The sequence below is a fragment of the Heterocephalus glaber genome, unplaced genomic scaffold (assembly GCF_053883595.1).
Source record: "Heterocephalus glaber isolate CG9 unplaced genomic scaffold, H.glaber_assembly_v1.0 deba00001755, whole genome shotgun sequence".
Lineage (NCBI taxonomy): Eukaryota > Metazoa > Chordata > Mammalia > Rodentia > Bathyergidae > Heterocephalus > Heterocephalus glaber.
In genome coordinates, this window is record NW_028258453.1 from 321,406 (window position 1) to 337,528 (window position 16,123).

The window sequence follows — 16,123 nt, forward strand, 5'->3', positions numbered from 1 at the left end:
TGCCAGCCCTGATCATGGTTTGCTATCTCCCTTTCATTGGGCTTGGCCTTGTTTTGCCTGTTCCTGAGGCATTGTTTGTGTGATCAGCCCAACCTGCAGTGCTTGGAGGTTGTGTTTTACCTGGGATGTTGGCCAGCTGTCTTGTTTGGCAATTCAGACAGCTGCTGGGTCATTTCGGAAACTAACATAAGGTCAGTCTCACTTCCCATTTTGAAATATTTATGCTTTTACATTTATCATTTCCTCGTAGTTTAATGCTGAGCCCATCTGGCTGTATCTTTTGTCTAACTCAAGGGAACATTGTGGACTTCAGTTTTTTCTTCCTTCTGTCATTCAATATGATTCTGAACAGTAAGCTTCTAGGCACTAGGATTAAAATTTATTTATCAGTATAAATCATGCTTACATAGTTGTATAGTCAGCTGCAGAGAGCTGCAATTTAAAATTTGAGTATACCTGTAGTTTGTAAGAATTCATTTTTGTTTCATAGAATGAATTTATATAGGTTGTCAACTTAACAGAATTTTAAAACTGAAGAGACTTAAAGGGCAAGGATTCCCACATCTTACCAAGCGCAAATGTTCCTTCCACGCAGTGTCTTCCTTTAGCAGTTAAAGCCTACTCTCATGAAACAGCTTGTTTTTCTGTTAAGTGAACTTTCCCATTGCTACCATTGTTAGGGATTAACCTGCCTTCTTGGGATCTGGTCATTAAGATGGTATTGTGAGAGCCACCATATTTCTGAGGACCAGAAAGCCAAGACATTAATGGCCATGAAGCCTGAATTAAAAACAGACTGCAGGGCTGGGTATTTAGCTCAGTGGTTCCGCCGCCTGCCTTACAAACGTAAGGTCCCGAGTTCAATCCCTGGTACAAAAAAAAAAAAACAACAAAAACAGACTGCAGCCATTGGCTTCTGGTGAGGGACACTGGTCAGAGGCCAGAGGAAGAAGCCAGCTGCTGCCTGTGCCCAGCACCTTGGTTGGCAGTGCAAAGGGCTGTTGAAGCTGGGTGGGTACTGGCTGAACTTGTCTATGAGAGAGTCAATTGCTGTAGGCTGTTCACTATGCTAGCTGATTGGGCTTTCAGAAAGAAATAGAGTGTCATTCAATGATTGTTTGGTCAGGAGGATTTCAAGTTCAGGGCCAGCTGGGGCAATTTATTAAGACCCTGTCTGAAATAATAATAAAGGTTGGGGATATAGCTCATTGGTACAGTGCCCAAGTTCTATTCCCAGCACTGCAGAAATAAAGGGAGCTGTTAATCTGGTGAAGCAAATGACTTTCCCAGTAGAATTTTGAATGGTCTTGGTATTTCTTAGTGTATTTGATCCAGACCAGAAACACCTCATAGCCAGGTGGTGCATGTCTTTAATCCCAGCTACTGAGGAGGGCAAGGCAGGACAATCACAAGTTTGAGGCCAGGCCAGGAAATTTAGGAAGATCCTATCTTTAAATAAAAAGTAAAAAGGCTGGGGATGTAACTGAGGGGTAAAGTACCCCCCTGGGTTTGATCTCCAGTACTGGAAACAAACAAAATAATAAAGTAAAAAAGGTTTAGGAAAATATAAACTACTTTATATGATCTAATTCTTGAGATTTTTTTCTTTAATATATTATTCTGGAAGGATTCTAAGAAGTGAAGGTACTATTCCTTTTTTTTTGGTACCTGGGATTGAACTCGGGAGCTTGTGCTTGTGAGGCAGGCACCAGAACCACTGAGCTAAATCCCTGGCCCCTAGCAAAGGTACTATTAATTTCTTAATTTTCTTTAAGAGAAAATTAAGTTAGGGTGCCTTTAAAGTTTGAAAGTTCCAAAAAATTCACTATAGCTTACTTTCCAGAAAATGAGACTTGAAATGAGAAAATATAACCATAGGTTAATTAGGAGTCTAAGATCTGACATTTAAGACACACACACACGGACACACTGTGTGCTAGGATGTTTATAGTTTGGAATTTCATTGTTTTCCTTTTTGTAATATATTTCATTTAGAGACAGTCTGGGGTGTAGACACCTGGAAGACTTTTTCCTGTACTTTTATTTTCTTGATATTCTGGTGGCTTCAGGCTAATGAGACCACTAGTTGTCAGAAAATATAGGTTGGACCTCCCTGCCTCAGAATCTGAAAGGCTCTAAAATCTGAAACTTGAACACTGACCTGATATCGCAAGTGGAAAATTCTACAGCATGAAACTGTTTCACACCCAAAATTATTGTCTGAAATTACTTTTGGGGCTGTGTGTATGTTTGGGAAACACAATGAAGTTCAAGTTTAAGTATGTTTCATTATGTATATACAGATATTTAAAAGTCCAAAATCTGGAAACAATTCTGATCCCAAGCCCTTTGGATAAGGAATACTGCACTGTATAATAATAATATAATACTGGGAGTTTGCGAGGATGGTGATCATAGTTGTGTCATCTTTAAGTATCCAATGTTTGAGACATAGAGAAGGGGTTCATAAATACTGATTTCTTAGGAACTTGAAGTATCTTTCACCAGAATCCTTGTATAGTCATAAAATTTTTTTTTTTGATATTTGAAAAACTAGTAACCTATCAAATTTGGAAGAATTTCAGGTGGGATTTCTTCAAATATTTTTCCTATCTCTGATCCCTAAAAGATGCTGTACACCAGAGAAACCATGGGACATCCCACCAAAAGTAGGATTTTGGAGGAACTGGGGTTTAGATGGATGTGTATTGACAGTGATTGGTGCAGAGCCGAGCAGTGCTATCCATAAAGGATCAGGATCAGGCCTGAGCTGCAGAATGGACTACATCTTGTGTTTTGGAAACTATGAAATTAGTGTAATTGTGTAATTATTCTGTTTAGAAATCTGTAATTTGAAGTTCCAGGCCTGGGTAGTTTTAAATCAAGCCTATCTTCATTCTCCAGGCTGGTGTACGATGTTGTATTCTTATTGATATGATTTCAAACAGCAGATTTTCTTTTTACAAAAAAGCAATCAAATGTATTATATCATAAGCACTCAATCAGAGACTAAGTTTATAAAACATAAACAAAACAAAAATACCACCACAGCAGGAGATAGATTTCCTATACAGAAATCAAGGAAATGACAAACCATCTAAGGAGAAAGTAAAAAGACACAAGGAGAAGCTTGACAGACAGCCCTTGTCAGTGCTCTTGGCTGGAGACCAGCTTTGGGTAGGTTTGTTGGAAGCTGTGAGGTTTTTCTAGAGCTGGACGTCATGTGTGTCAAAGAGCAGGATGTTGAGCACACGGTTTCACATTGCACAGGATTGCACTTGTCCTTCAGCATGGCCAGGTAGAGGATATCCTCCTGGGTGTCCACTTGGTCAGTAGCAGGGTGTGAGGACCTTCACTGTGGGTGGGATATAAGGGTGTACCCTCTGGGGAGCCCCAAGGAGATCTTACACCTTAGGTCTTCAGACTGTCTTAGATATGGATGGCCCCTATCGTTTTGAGAGGGTTGTCTGATTGAGGGAAGGCAGAGATTCCATTGTCACTGTACAGCATGAAGGTCATCAATTCCTATGAGAGCAGCTTACTGCTAGGTCCCTGGACAGTAACCCCACTGGGCCCAGCATTTTTATGGACAGTGGCTGGGTATAGGGTTTCATGAGGCCATTTGGCCAGGAGACTGGAACTGAAGGAACATGAATGCAGTTCCAGAGTTTCTGATAGCCTGATTTGATTGATTGATCCTCTAGAGCTACTAAGAGTAGCAATTGGCCTGGGGGTGTAGCTCAGTGGTAGAGCGCTTGCCTAGCATGCAACAGTGCCTTGGGTTTCTTGTTTGTTTTTCTGCTTTTTTTTAGTACTGGGGATCGAACTCGGGTCCTTGCACTTGGGAGGCAGGCGGTGGAACCACTGAGCCAAATCCTGGCCCAGTGCCCTGGGTTTGATCACCACTACCACAAAAAGGCAGGGACACAAGGCTTTTCAATAGTATGACATTTTATAGTTGTATCGCATCCTTGGGAGCAGTATTGATTTCTGTTAACTTTACAGCTGGCTTTATTGTCATTCTAGTCAGATAAATGTCAAGGCAGAGTATTAGAGCCATAGCAAATTCACTTAGAGATTTGTTGGGCCAGATGAACTTGTCCCAATGCATACTGATATCCTGCCTATATTTTTTCCCTCTGAGTTTCATTTTGGGTAGTTTTTGTTTGGTTGGCTTTACATGGCTGACGATCGAACCCAAAGCCTCATGCATGCTAGGCAAGCTGTCTACCACTGAGCTAATTCCCTGACCTTTTTATTTTTCTGAGACAGGGTGTTGCTCAATTGTTCAGGCTGACCTCACACTTGGCAATCTTCCTGCCTTAGCCTCCCATGGAGTGAGAATTACATGCATGTGCTGCCATGCTCTCCCTACTTTGGGTGATTTCTGTTACTATACCTGTTGGTTCAGTACTGTCTAATCTATCCAGTACAGTTTTCACCTCTAAAATTAATTTGGGCCTGTTTTATATTTTTCATGTCTAGTTAACATATTCTTTACCTTCTTGAATATGTAGAAAACAGTAACAGAATTGTTTACTGTCTTATTTACTAGTTCTATCACCTATTTCTGGGTAAATTCCTATAGATTGGTTTTTCTCCTCATTGTGGGTCATATTTTCCTACTTTATTGATGCATGCCTACTTTTTTTTTTTTTTTTTGTACCAGGGATTGGACTCGGGACCTTGCGCTTTCGAGGCAGGTGGTGGAACCACTGAGCTAAATACCTGGCCCTGCCTACTAACTTGATTGGATGCTAGACATTTAGAATTTTTGTTGGATGTTGGATTTTCCTACAAGTTTTGGCTTGTTCTGAGATAGTGGTTAAGTTGTAGAGTATTTGATCTTTTCAAGGCTTTTAAATTGTGGCAAAGCAGCCTCTCATCGTGGGCTAATTCTCCCCACATCTCTTTGAATGTTTTGCCTGATTCCCTTGGATTACTAGGTTTTTGCTGTGACTCTTGGGAGCATGAACTTTTTCCAGCTTAGGAAAGCAACATTTTGGGAATGGTTTCCTCTCCTCTGTTTGGGAAAGTCCTCTCCCTGGCCTCAGTCATTTCCTTACACATTGAAACATGAGCACTGGGCCACATACTTGGGGGATCCTCTGTTGATCTCCAGAGTTCTTTGCATAGCCCTCTCCTTTGCTAGGTTCCTCATGGACTCTGGAACTTTGGCCACCTGTCTCCCTGGACTCCCAGCTTCATTTCTTCAACTGAGAGACTGCTCTGGCTCATCTTTGAGTTCTCCTTCCTCATGATGTTGTCTGGAAGTGTACAAAACCTGCCTTAGTTCTTTCTCTCTCTTATGGTCATTGTTGGCTGCCACCTCCCCTTCTGGGCCTGAAAACCATGACATAGTTTTTGTCTGCTATTGTTAGTTTCAGGTGGTTTCTGCTACTCCTGTCTCGGCCAGAAGGAGAAGCCCTAGATTCATGTGTGTGTTGTCAAGATAATTACTGTGCTCTGTGTCCTGGAACTTTGACTTGACAAGATAATCACTGTGTAGTATAGAAATACAGTTTCTTTACAAGGACATAAGACTGATGTTTACCTATAGAGCTAAACGAGCCATCGTCATTTGATTTGTTTGCTTCTCTTCTAGTCTTTCTTTTGAATTAACTAGACCTGAAATTCCTTACCAGATAGAAATATGGTTATATTCATTTGTTTATTTTTATACTATCCTATATAAATATATTTGAGAGGGTATACAAAAATAAACTTGATAGAACCAGGCTGAAAATAAATGAGAAAACTGTTTTTAAACAGTAGAGAATAAAATAGAATGAGATGTAGTTCATTCTCTCTTCTCCAAATTAGAATCCTTGGGCCAGGGATTTAGCTCAGTGGTTCTGCCGCTTGCATTGCAAGCGCAAGGACCTGAGTTTAATCCCTGGTACCAAAAACAAACAAACAGACAAATTAGAATCCTTTTACTCAGAGCTTTTCCACTGCCTCCCATCTGTCTTAATTGATGCTGTCTTTGTCCTCTTCCAGAATGGCTCTTGCTTGGGCTTTTCTGATACTTTGCCTTGACTGAGTGCACTGGTGTAGTGTAGGTGATGATGTGTCCTTTCTAGAGCACTGTAGGTGGGGGTGTCAGGTATTACCCATTTCTCCACTGTGTAATCAGTTTTTTCTCCTTTGCAACTCAAAAGCCATCTGTGAGAGACTTAAGACTGTTCCAATGCCTTGTTCTTCACTAGAACCTGTGCTTACATTTGGTATGTGTATAATGTTGATCTTTTTCTCATCCAGTGCATGCTAGTTTGGTTGTAAAGTGGTAATGTTCCAACACTTGCACTTCTCCACTCACCAGTCCCTAGAGGTTCTATTGTAAGCTTGACCCTGCACTTTTTATTAATCTTCTGTCAGTATAAACTCATGAATCCTGCTTTTTTCCCCCTGGTTTTATTGAGGTATAATAGATAAAAATTTCATTTATACAAAATATAAGTTTTGATAGAAACATAGATTGTGTACCAGTTACCAACATCAGGCTATTTCACATACCCCTCCCCTCACAGCTTTTTTTATGTGTATATGTATCTGTGGTTAGCAAACTTAGGCTTTCTCATTATCTGATTTCAAGTATATAACATCCCACCCTCCTTTGTAGTACCAGGGATTGAACCTAGGGCCTCATACTGAGCTATATCCCCAGTTACTGAGCTATATCCCCAGTTCTTTGTGTTATTTTGAGACAGTGTCTCATAAAGTTGGTCAGTAATTTAATACTCAATGTTTAATACTTTTTTTTTCTTTTCTAGTTTGGGGCAATTTGAGATATTATCCTTCAAAGAAAATTTTAAAGAGCTAAAAGATAATCTTTATTAAACTTCCTCTTTTGTAATTTGCTCTGCATTTACCATCCATCTTTTATAAAAGTCCTTCAAGGGGCTGAGGACTTAGCTCAGCGGTTCTGCTGCCTGCCTTGCAAGCGTAAGGTCCTGAGTTTGATCACTGGTACCAAAAAAAAAAGTCCTTTAAGATGTTTCCAAAGGAAAAGGCCATTCCAGATTTTGTGCCTCACCCACTGCATTGCACTAGCTTGCTGTGCTTAGCAGCAGGGTCCTTCTTGGAGTTCATCATCTGGACCTTGTGCCTGTGGATCACTGGTGGTAGTGTATTCTGATTTCCTGAAATCTCCATGTGGATAAGACTGGCTGAATTCTGGATCAGGTTACTATTTTTGTCCTCACTTAGTACATGTTATTCTTTAAAATGCATACATTTGGTCCTGTTGTCAGAGAAAATTCATATGACTTAAAAACAGTTATGCCAGTTTTTTCCTTTTTCAGAGCCAGCTCAGTGGAGAATAACACAATCTTGTCATTTCTTTGTGGCTTTTCAGGAAGGAGCTCTTCTTTCTTCTGGTTCATAATTGTAATTCAGTGAACCAATCTGCTAATCACAGTCTTGACATTGATTGTAAAAAACAATTTTTGCCCATTGTTTTCATAGAAGCTAGATCTCTCATGGATAAATACTCCCCGTAGGTCTTATTTTTCATTAGCTCTAATGGAGTGTTACTCCATTTATTTGAAATTCATCTTGTTTGTCATAATTTTAAAGACCTGAATAGGAAAGAATATAGGATATTTAATATTACTAGTACTAGCTGGGCACAGTTGTGCATGTCTGTAATCCCAGCACTCTGGGGGCTGAGTCAGAAGAGTGAAAATTTGAGCCTACCTGAGCAACTTAGCATGACCCTGCCTCAAAATAAAAAGTAACAAGGGCTTGGGATTTATCTCAGTGCCATCGTGTCTGCCTTACAACTATAAGGTCCTGAGTTTGATTCCCAGTACTGCAAAAAAAAAAAAAAAAAAATAATAATAATAACAACAACAACAACAAAAGGGTTGGGGACATAGCTGAGTGTGAAGGTCTGTATTCAGTCCCCAGTACTGCAAATTAATGCTGAATATGTTATAATGGTTCCAGATCTTTAGAATGTTACAGTGTTTGTAGGAGCTTCCTGCTGTGTTCTAAGTATTCTTCTCAGCTTGGAGCACAAACAGAATCCACAAATTCTTTAACAAAGAAAAGTTAAGAAATCTGGAATATGCTGTATATCTGTTTTTTAAACCCGAATAAAGTTAACGAGAATTAAGACAAGCCTGTGATGCAGTCAAAATGAACCAGTTACTGCTTAGCTTGATTCTAAACAGTATGAGTGATATTGATTTTTCATGGACAGTCGATTGCTATATGGTGTTTTTAGCAATGCCATACAGTGTCATGACTTAGCTGAGAGAAATTAGCTTGTGACAGGTCCATGTTGTGTGCTTCACATACGCAGTTCATTAAGGAGCATGTGGAATTCTTGTGTTATTTTAGAATGAGGTAAAGACAGCTCAGTTAGTGTTCCTTTCCTTTCTCCTCCTCTCTTTTTTCCTCTTCCCCAGTCTCTTTCCGTGAGTGTGTGCAGTTGGTGTGCCACACAGGTACTATTTAATTTTTTGGTAAATGTGTCTTCAGCAGCTCCCCTCTCCTTTAGCAGGCCCTATAACCTTGTGAGACCTCAGAGGTCAGGGAAAAGTTGTAATGAGATCGGCTTTCTTTTAGATTACTCATTAGCATTAATGGTCCAATCTTACTGCTTGTTGGACAGAGTAAATGAAAAAAAAGTTCTTTTTTTGGTTTTACTATTTTTGTCCTCACTTAGTACACGTTATTCTTTAAAACTTATAAATTTAGTCCTGTTTGGGGTCTTGCTGTGTAGTCCAGGCTGACCTTGAACTCACTATGTACCCCAGGCTGGCCTTGAACTCGTGGTGATCCTCCTGCCTCACCTTTCTAAGTGCTGGCATGTGCCACCACACCAGGCTAAAACGTTCATTTAATGAAATCTTTTAATATAAGTTATTCAGTTACTCTGCAAGGGCTTTTGAGGTAGCCAGAACAGTGTGTCCCAGTATACTGTTCTTCTTGTTGTCAGTGTTTTACCCACGTGGACCCCAGGCCCTGGAAGGTGGGGGCACCAGTATTCCAGTCCCTTAGGAAGGTGCTGGTTGGGCACAGCACAGCATCACATAGCAATTATCGTTAGTATTTAATACTTAATGTACCACCTATTTTGGTCACTCTTCTAGTGTTTTAATTTATATAGCTGCCCTGTTATTTGTTATGTGAGAAACTAGGCAACCTTTTTATTAACCAAAAGATTGTTTTATTACTTGGAGTCAGTACTTTTTTTTTTTGTGCTGGGGATTGAACTCGGGTCCTTGCACTTGCAAGGCAGGCGGCAGAACCACTGAGCTAAATCCCTGGCCCAAGAGTCAATACTTTTTAAAAAGTAGTACAGTGTTGGAACTTCGAAACTCTTTAGATGTTAGCAGGTGGCCATTGCACATGCTAGGCGTTACACATGCTAGGCGTTGGACATGCTAGGCCAGCATGCAGTTTTCACTGAGCTAGCTCCCCAGTCTCAGATACCTGTTCTCACCAAAGCCTGTCATCACGGCCTAGGCTTGAAGTGCTAGAGGTGCTCAACCAAAGATCTGGTAACTAGTAGGCACCTAGTGAGGAACAGACAGCTCAGTCTTTTACCAGTGTGGAGCCCAAGCCATGCAGCTCCTCAGGAAGCCTGATCAGTTGCTCAAGTCCCTGCATTGTTTAGATTACTAATGAAGCCCTGTGCTGCAGCCCCGATGCGGATCGTGGGAATGTGGGTTGTGGGCCAGTTTTGTTATTTTTTCCCACTTGCTCTCATTTTTTGTGAATAGTAGTGACAATATGAAGATTACATTTCATAGACTAACTGATCAGATCAGAGAGTATCTTGAAATTTAAAGGATGTAATTTAACATCACTTTGGTAGAGCATGGAGAAGATGAAGTATTAACTTATCTGTGTTGTCAGTTTTTGTTTAAGCAGTTTCCTTGAAAGTGAGAATTTCATTCCTGGACTCTTTTTTGGTACTTGGGATGGAACGCAGCACCTTACGCTTGTGAGGCAGGCATGGTGCCACTGAGCTAAATCCCTGTGGACTTTTGTACAGATTTTGTCCTCTGGATTTAATTTTACAGGTTCACTTTTATTCTCAATTATGAAACTAAGAGTGCTAAAACTGATTTTTTTCATAAGTTTAAATAAATTGATTTGGCAGTGGGATAACCTGAATTAATGTGAGGCAATTTACATCTTTATCCCATCTAGTGTGAACATACTTACATCTTGCTGTAGAATTTATGAATATTACGATGTGACACTCCTTTAGGCCCCGCCATGTCTTGTAAGTTATATGTACCACATTTTCCTTTATAAAATTACAAAACCTTTGATTAATAGGAGACTGTGGAGCATGAATGAATAGTACAAACAATATAGTTTTGCCAAAGAACATGTTGAATGAAATACATTGATAACTAAGTAGTACAAACCTGGCAGGTGGTTTACTTTCAAGTGCCTCCTTGCCTTGTGTTGCACACAACACTGAGTGCTGATTTTGTACTCAAATACCGCAGTGACCATGTCTGCCAGAGGCAATGGAGCATGTTGGGAATAGACCCAGACAGTGCCGATCTGCTATCCAGGATGTACATCTGTGCATTTAAGTTCTTATTTGTGATTTTTTATTTCTCTAGTCACCTACAAAAGCCGTGTATAATGCTAGACATTGGAACCATCCAGACTCAGAAGAACTACCTGGACCACCAGTTGTAAAACCTCAGAATGTCACAGTAAGTGAGCTGGCCATTTTTGTTTTGTGTTTTTTTATAAGTTAAACCAATTAAGCAGTCCTCGTGGATAATTTGTGAGCCTTTGACTTGGTTAGTTAACAGTAGATTTTGGCCTTCCTAAGGCTTGGTAGCTTCTGTTGAATTCACTGGAAAAGTGAGGATTGTGGACAGGACACCAGAACTTCCTGTTCCTGCTAGGTTGTAAATGAAAGCCTTATGAAAGTACTATAATTAAAATATTATTTAAAACAGTATATTGTATAGAATTTATAGTGTAATATTTAAAGAGCAAATTATTTCTTACTTGAAGTATATATTGACCATTAAGGACTATATTGTGAATTCATTTTGCACAAATCTCAAAGTAGTTTTCATTGCTTAATTTGCTTTTCAGAGAAGAACTTCTTCCTGGATCACAGTAATAACTTTTCACTCCAAAACACGTTCCCTGTCCCATCCTGTGTGTCATGCCCCCCACCAGGGATCAAACTCAGGACCTTGTGCTTGCGAGGCAGGCATGGTGCCACTGAGCTAAATCCCCGGTTCCAATCCAAAACACAGTTTAAAAAAATTCTCACCAAATTGTTTTGTTCAGAAGATTGCTACTGTCCTACATTAGAACTACTAGGTTAACAGTGGAGGCTCAGTCATCTTGAGCTATCAGAGAAATGAGTTCTTTATAACAACCTAAAAAATAGGGATTAGAGATCATCTCTCCCTCCTTTGAGACTTCCTTACATAAGTCAGGCTGACGCTGAACTCTGTGTAGCCCAGGCTGTCCTCTAACTCTCATCCCTCCTGCCTCAGCCTCCCAGGTGCTCGGATTATAAGCATGTGCCTCCATACCTGGTGCTAGTGCTCTCTCTCCTCCCTTTTATGTGGTGTTGGGCTTTGAACTCAGGGCCCTTTGTATGCTAGGCAAGTACTCTACCACGGGGCCACACATCTCAGCCCCAGAAATAAAGAGGTTTGTAAAACACAGTATAGAGTTGCCTCTTAAATTGATTGTACTAAACTCTCCTCAGCCTGCACCCCCTCCTCCCCCCATGCTGGTGATTGAATCCAGGGCCTTCACACTGAACCACATCCCCAGCTCTTTTTATTTTTTATTTTGAGAAAGGGTTTCAGTTTCCTAGATCACCCAGACTGGGCTCATACTTAAGATCCTCCTGACTCTGCCTCTTAGAATGCTAGATTTGGAAGCATGCACCGTCATAAACTTCTTTTCATAGGATGAAACTTTTATGTGTACTTAGGAATCATATACCATGCTGATATATACTGTGTTTTTATTATAACAATTTGTTTTGTTTTTGTTTTTGCTTTTGTTTTTTGAGATGGGGTCTTGCTAGGTAGTCCAGACTGGCTTTGAACTCACTATGTAGCCCCGGCTGGCCTTGAACAAGCAGCAGTCCTCCTGCCTCAGCCTCCCAAATGCTGGGATTGCAGGCGTGTGCCACCGTGCCTGGCTCTTGTTATAACTGTTTCTACACTAAACTACTTGAACTTTCTGTGCTTTTCAGATTCTCTGTCTGTTCTTTTACTGTTCCATCCCTAGCTGGTTATCAGTGCTATTTATGCATGCAATTGGGGTTCTTTATTTTTTTAGTGGTCCTGGAGACAAGTTATATGAAATATAAGGTTTAAAAAGACAGAACTAATTCCTGAGTGGTTCTTTTGCATGTAAAATATATATACCTAGCTGTGCACGGAATTTTAAGTATCTCTTAGGACCTTTCAGAGGCCTCTGTTGTACCCCCTTCCCCCTTTTTAAACGTCATTTACTTTGTTCAAGCCAGCTAGACTAGATGTTACTATTTTAAAATATTTATTTAGAACAACTAATTTAATACCTTTATTAATAGGTGAGGCTGTCTTCAAAGGAACCAAATCAAAAAGATGATGGAGTTTTTAAGGCTCCAGCACCACCACTCAAAGTGATAAAAACTGTGACAATACCTACTCAGCCCTACCAAGATATAGTTACTGCACTGAAATGCAGAAAAGAAGACAAAGAAGTAAGCAGTCATAATCAGCTTTACTGCACGTGGATAGATTTTTGTATGTAAGATGAAGCCATGTGATATGAACAGATACCAGTACACTGATAGCCACAGCCATGAACCACAAATTTGTCTTGTCCTACCACTGCCAGTGTTTTATAGATACTTTTGTTTCCATCTAGAGAACCATTGTATATACAGTACTTTAATATAAAGTGCAATGAGTCTGACATTTATATAATCTAGTTCCTAGTTAAAAAGGGGTGGCCTTATTCTTTTTTTGGCAGTTATATACTGTTGTTCAGCATGTGAAGCACTTCAACGATGTGGTGGAATTTGGTGAGAATCAAGAGTTCACTGATGACATTGAGTACTTGTTAAGTGGCTTAAAGAGCACTCAGCCTCTAAACACACGTTGCCTTAGGTAAGGCCTTTTATTTATATTTTATAATTATGTACATAGTGGATCATTAAAGTTTTTCAACTGGGTATAGAATTGTCAGAAAAGCAAATTTTTTGATTTTGTAATATATAACAGTGATATTAAAATGTAAAGGACTAGATTCCACATAATAGAGGGAAAGTTGAGTGAACTAGCCTATTTTTTTAAAGCATAGTATGGGCTTCAATTTCCAGATGTTTTATTCTTTTTTTTTTTGGTACCGGGGATCGAACTCGGGTCCTTGTGCTTGCGTAGCAGGCGGCGAAACCACTGAGCTAAATCCCCAGCCCTCCAGATGCTTTAAATTAACAAAATAGTATGCTAAAGATTCTAAGTTTTTTCATCTCACAATTTCATGTGTCAAGTGATAAATTAGATTAATTTAAGCATGTTGAAATATGGGTCATATTTTGCATACTCCAGTGGATTGAATATCTTGGTTTGGTTCAATTATATAGTCAATTGAAGTATATCCAATCTAATATAATCACAGGTTTCATGCATCAGAAGCATTGTGAAAGACACATGGGACTTATGGCAGTGCTAATGTAAGGAATCCACTGAAGACAATCGTGTATTTGTCTAAATATAGGGTAACCAGTCACAGGCTAGGCATCGGTATATTTTTTATAATTGGATTTGATCATAGTTTTTAGAATTTAGGGGGTCAGGGATTGAACTTGGGAGCTCTTGCATGGTAGGCAAATGTTCTGCTATTGAGCTATACACTCCCAGTCTACTAGGGGTCCTGTGTCCCTCCATCCCTCCAACTCATATCCTAGGGAATGAACCCAGGATCTCATGCATGCTAGGCAAGTGGTCTGCAATTTTGAGGCAGTCTTGCTAAATTGCCCAGGCTGACCTTCACCTTGCCATCCTGCTGCCTCAGCCTTTGGAGTAGTACCTGGGATGACACATGAGTGTTACTATGCATGACTTCCTACTTCATGAAATTTTCTGGTTTTTTTTTTTTTTTTTTTTTTTGGCAGTACTGGGAATTGAACTCAGGGTTTTCACACTGAGTTAATATGCCTAGCCTTTCCTAAATTTTTATTTATTTATTTATTTATTTATTTATTTATTTATGGTAGTGGTGATTGAACTTGGGACCTTGTGCTTGCAAGGCAGGCAGCGGACCCACTGAGCTAAATCCCCAGCCCTAAATTTTTATTTATTTTTTATTTTTAAAATTTTTTTTGGCACTGAGGATCGAACTCGGGTCCTTGCGCTTGTGCAGCAGGCGGTGAACCCACTGAGCTAAATCCCCAGCCCTCTAAATTTTTATTTTGAAACAGGGTCTCACTAAGTTGCCTAGACTGGGCTTAAAGTTGGCAGTCCTCCTCCCTCTGCCTCCCAGAGTATGGGATTACAGGTGGGCACCACCATGCCTGGCCCTACTGATTTTTATATTGTGATCCACTGCACATCCTTGCCTTTCACTTGGTATTATATGAACTAAAAACTAATGTGCTTGTTACTTTCACCTTCCTGAACACAGTCTCATTTTCTTCTAGTGTTATTAGCTTGGCTACTAAATGTGCCATGCCCAGCTTCCGAATGCACCTGAGAGCACATGGAATGGTTGCAATGGTCTTTAAAACCTTGGATGATTCCCAGCACCACCAGGTATTGTAACGTTTCTGAGGTTGAGGAGTGGTATTGGAAAAATTTCGGTTGTTTTGACTACCAACAAATACCCTCACTGAATATTTGTATGAATATATTCAAATTATAGGTTGAGTTCATTTGATTTGCTGAATATATAGAGAATTTAATGCCATAGGTTTTGCTTAATAAGTCACTTGATTACTCTCACATGAGATTTTTGGGTTTTTTTTCTTTGTAGTTTGTCCATTTGTGCTGTTAAATTTTCATCCTTCTACCATAGCTAACAAAACTTACTGGATGTTTAATTCTGTAACCAAGATCTTTCCCATTCAGAAGAAATCTTGTTTGATATTAATGACTTGAAGAAAAAGAGTTCTGAACTCCTTAAACTTTTTGCCCAATACTGAAGCTGGAAGATAATCACATTGTGGATAGGAATAAATTCTTCACCTACATTGCCTTTGATGTTTACTCTTAATAATAATGCATATATAATAAAAGCTTTACCATTGTCAAAAGTTAGGAAAAGTAGTCTTCCTTGCTAATCATTATCAACACTAGTATTTCGAGGTAGCCTTATTTTATTCTAGGAAACTAGGATCCAAATACAGAATGGGTGATAAAAAAATTAGCCTAATACCAAGTCTTTTGGAAACAAAAGTTCTTGAGTTTAATCCTGAACCAGCGTGACTATTACCAGGTTGTGGCAGGTAGAAAATGAGAAGGGAGAGATGAGAACCAGGCAAGTGTAGTCACTTGGCTCTGTTAAGCTGTTAAGAGCAGACTAAGACATTATTGTGCTTCCTCAGGCTCAGTGTTTCCCTCCTGGCCTTGGGTATGGCACCCTAATTTCCCAAAGTAGCTTGCAGTGTAAACATTTAATCAGTCACCTGATTGAATTTCTGAAGTTTCTGTATTTTGGGGGCTTCAGAGTTTAAGTCATTAGATTATTTTGTTTTTGTACATTGAATTACAGAATATCTTGAATGTTGGAATGTCCAGACTGTAAGACATCTTTGTTACATGTTATCCATGGGGCATGGGCTCTAGGAACTTCAGAGCTAGCAGAATCTCTGGGTGCTCAGTTCCATTCTGTGAAAGGGCACAGGATTCGCATTATGCTGCACATAGTCCTCTTAGGAGCTGCAGATCTCTAGATAGAGTACTTCATGTAGCAACTTGCTGTGTGAATGACCCTTCCACTGTATTGTTGAGGGAATATTGATGGGAAAGGTCTGTATGCGTTCTGTGCAGGTGCATTTTCTTTTCTTCTACTATTTTTGATCCATGTTTAGTTGAATTTGTGGTTGTAGAATCTGAACCCATGAATACTGAAGGCTGTTTTGACATTAATCTAAAGTAGATCGCCTTCAGTTTTT

General features: G+C 39.7%; 1 protein-coding gene across 5 annotated transcripts in view; it reads left to right on the forward strand.

Moving 5' to 3' along the window:
* The window catches only part of Wapl (WAPL cohesin release factor), a 78,637-nt gene that overhangs the window by 43,125 nt on the left and 19,389 nt on the right, over window positions 1-16,123 (forward strand). For all 5 annotated transcript variants that reach the window (XM_087201125.1, XM_087201124.1, XM_087201122.1 and 2 more), the window contains 4 exons: window positions 10,596-10,691; window positions 12,557-12,709; window positions 12,982-13,118; window positions 14,651-14,762. In XM_087201125.1, coding sequence (XP_087057251.1) covers window positions 10,596-10,691; window positions 12,557-12,709; window positions 12,982-13,118; window positions 14,651-14,762 — 498 coding nt within the window. The remainder of the gene's footprint in view (window positions 1-10,595; window positions 10,692-12,556; window positions 12,710-12,981; window positions 13,119-14,650; window positions 14,763-16,123) is intronic.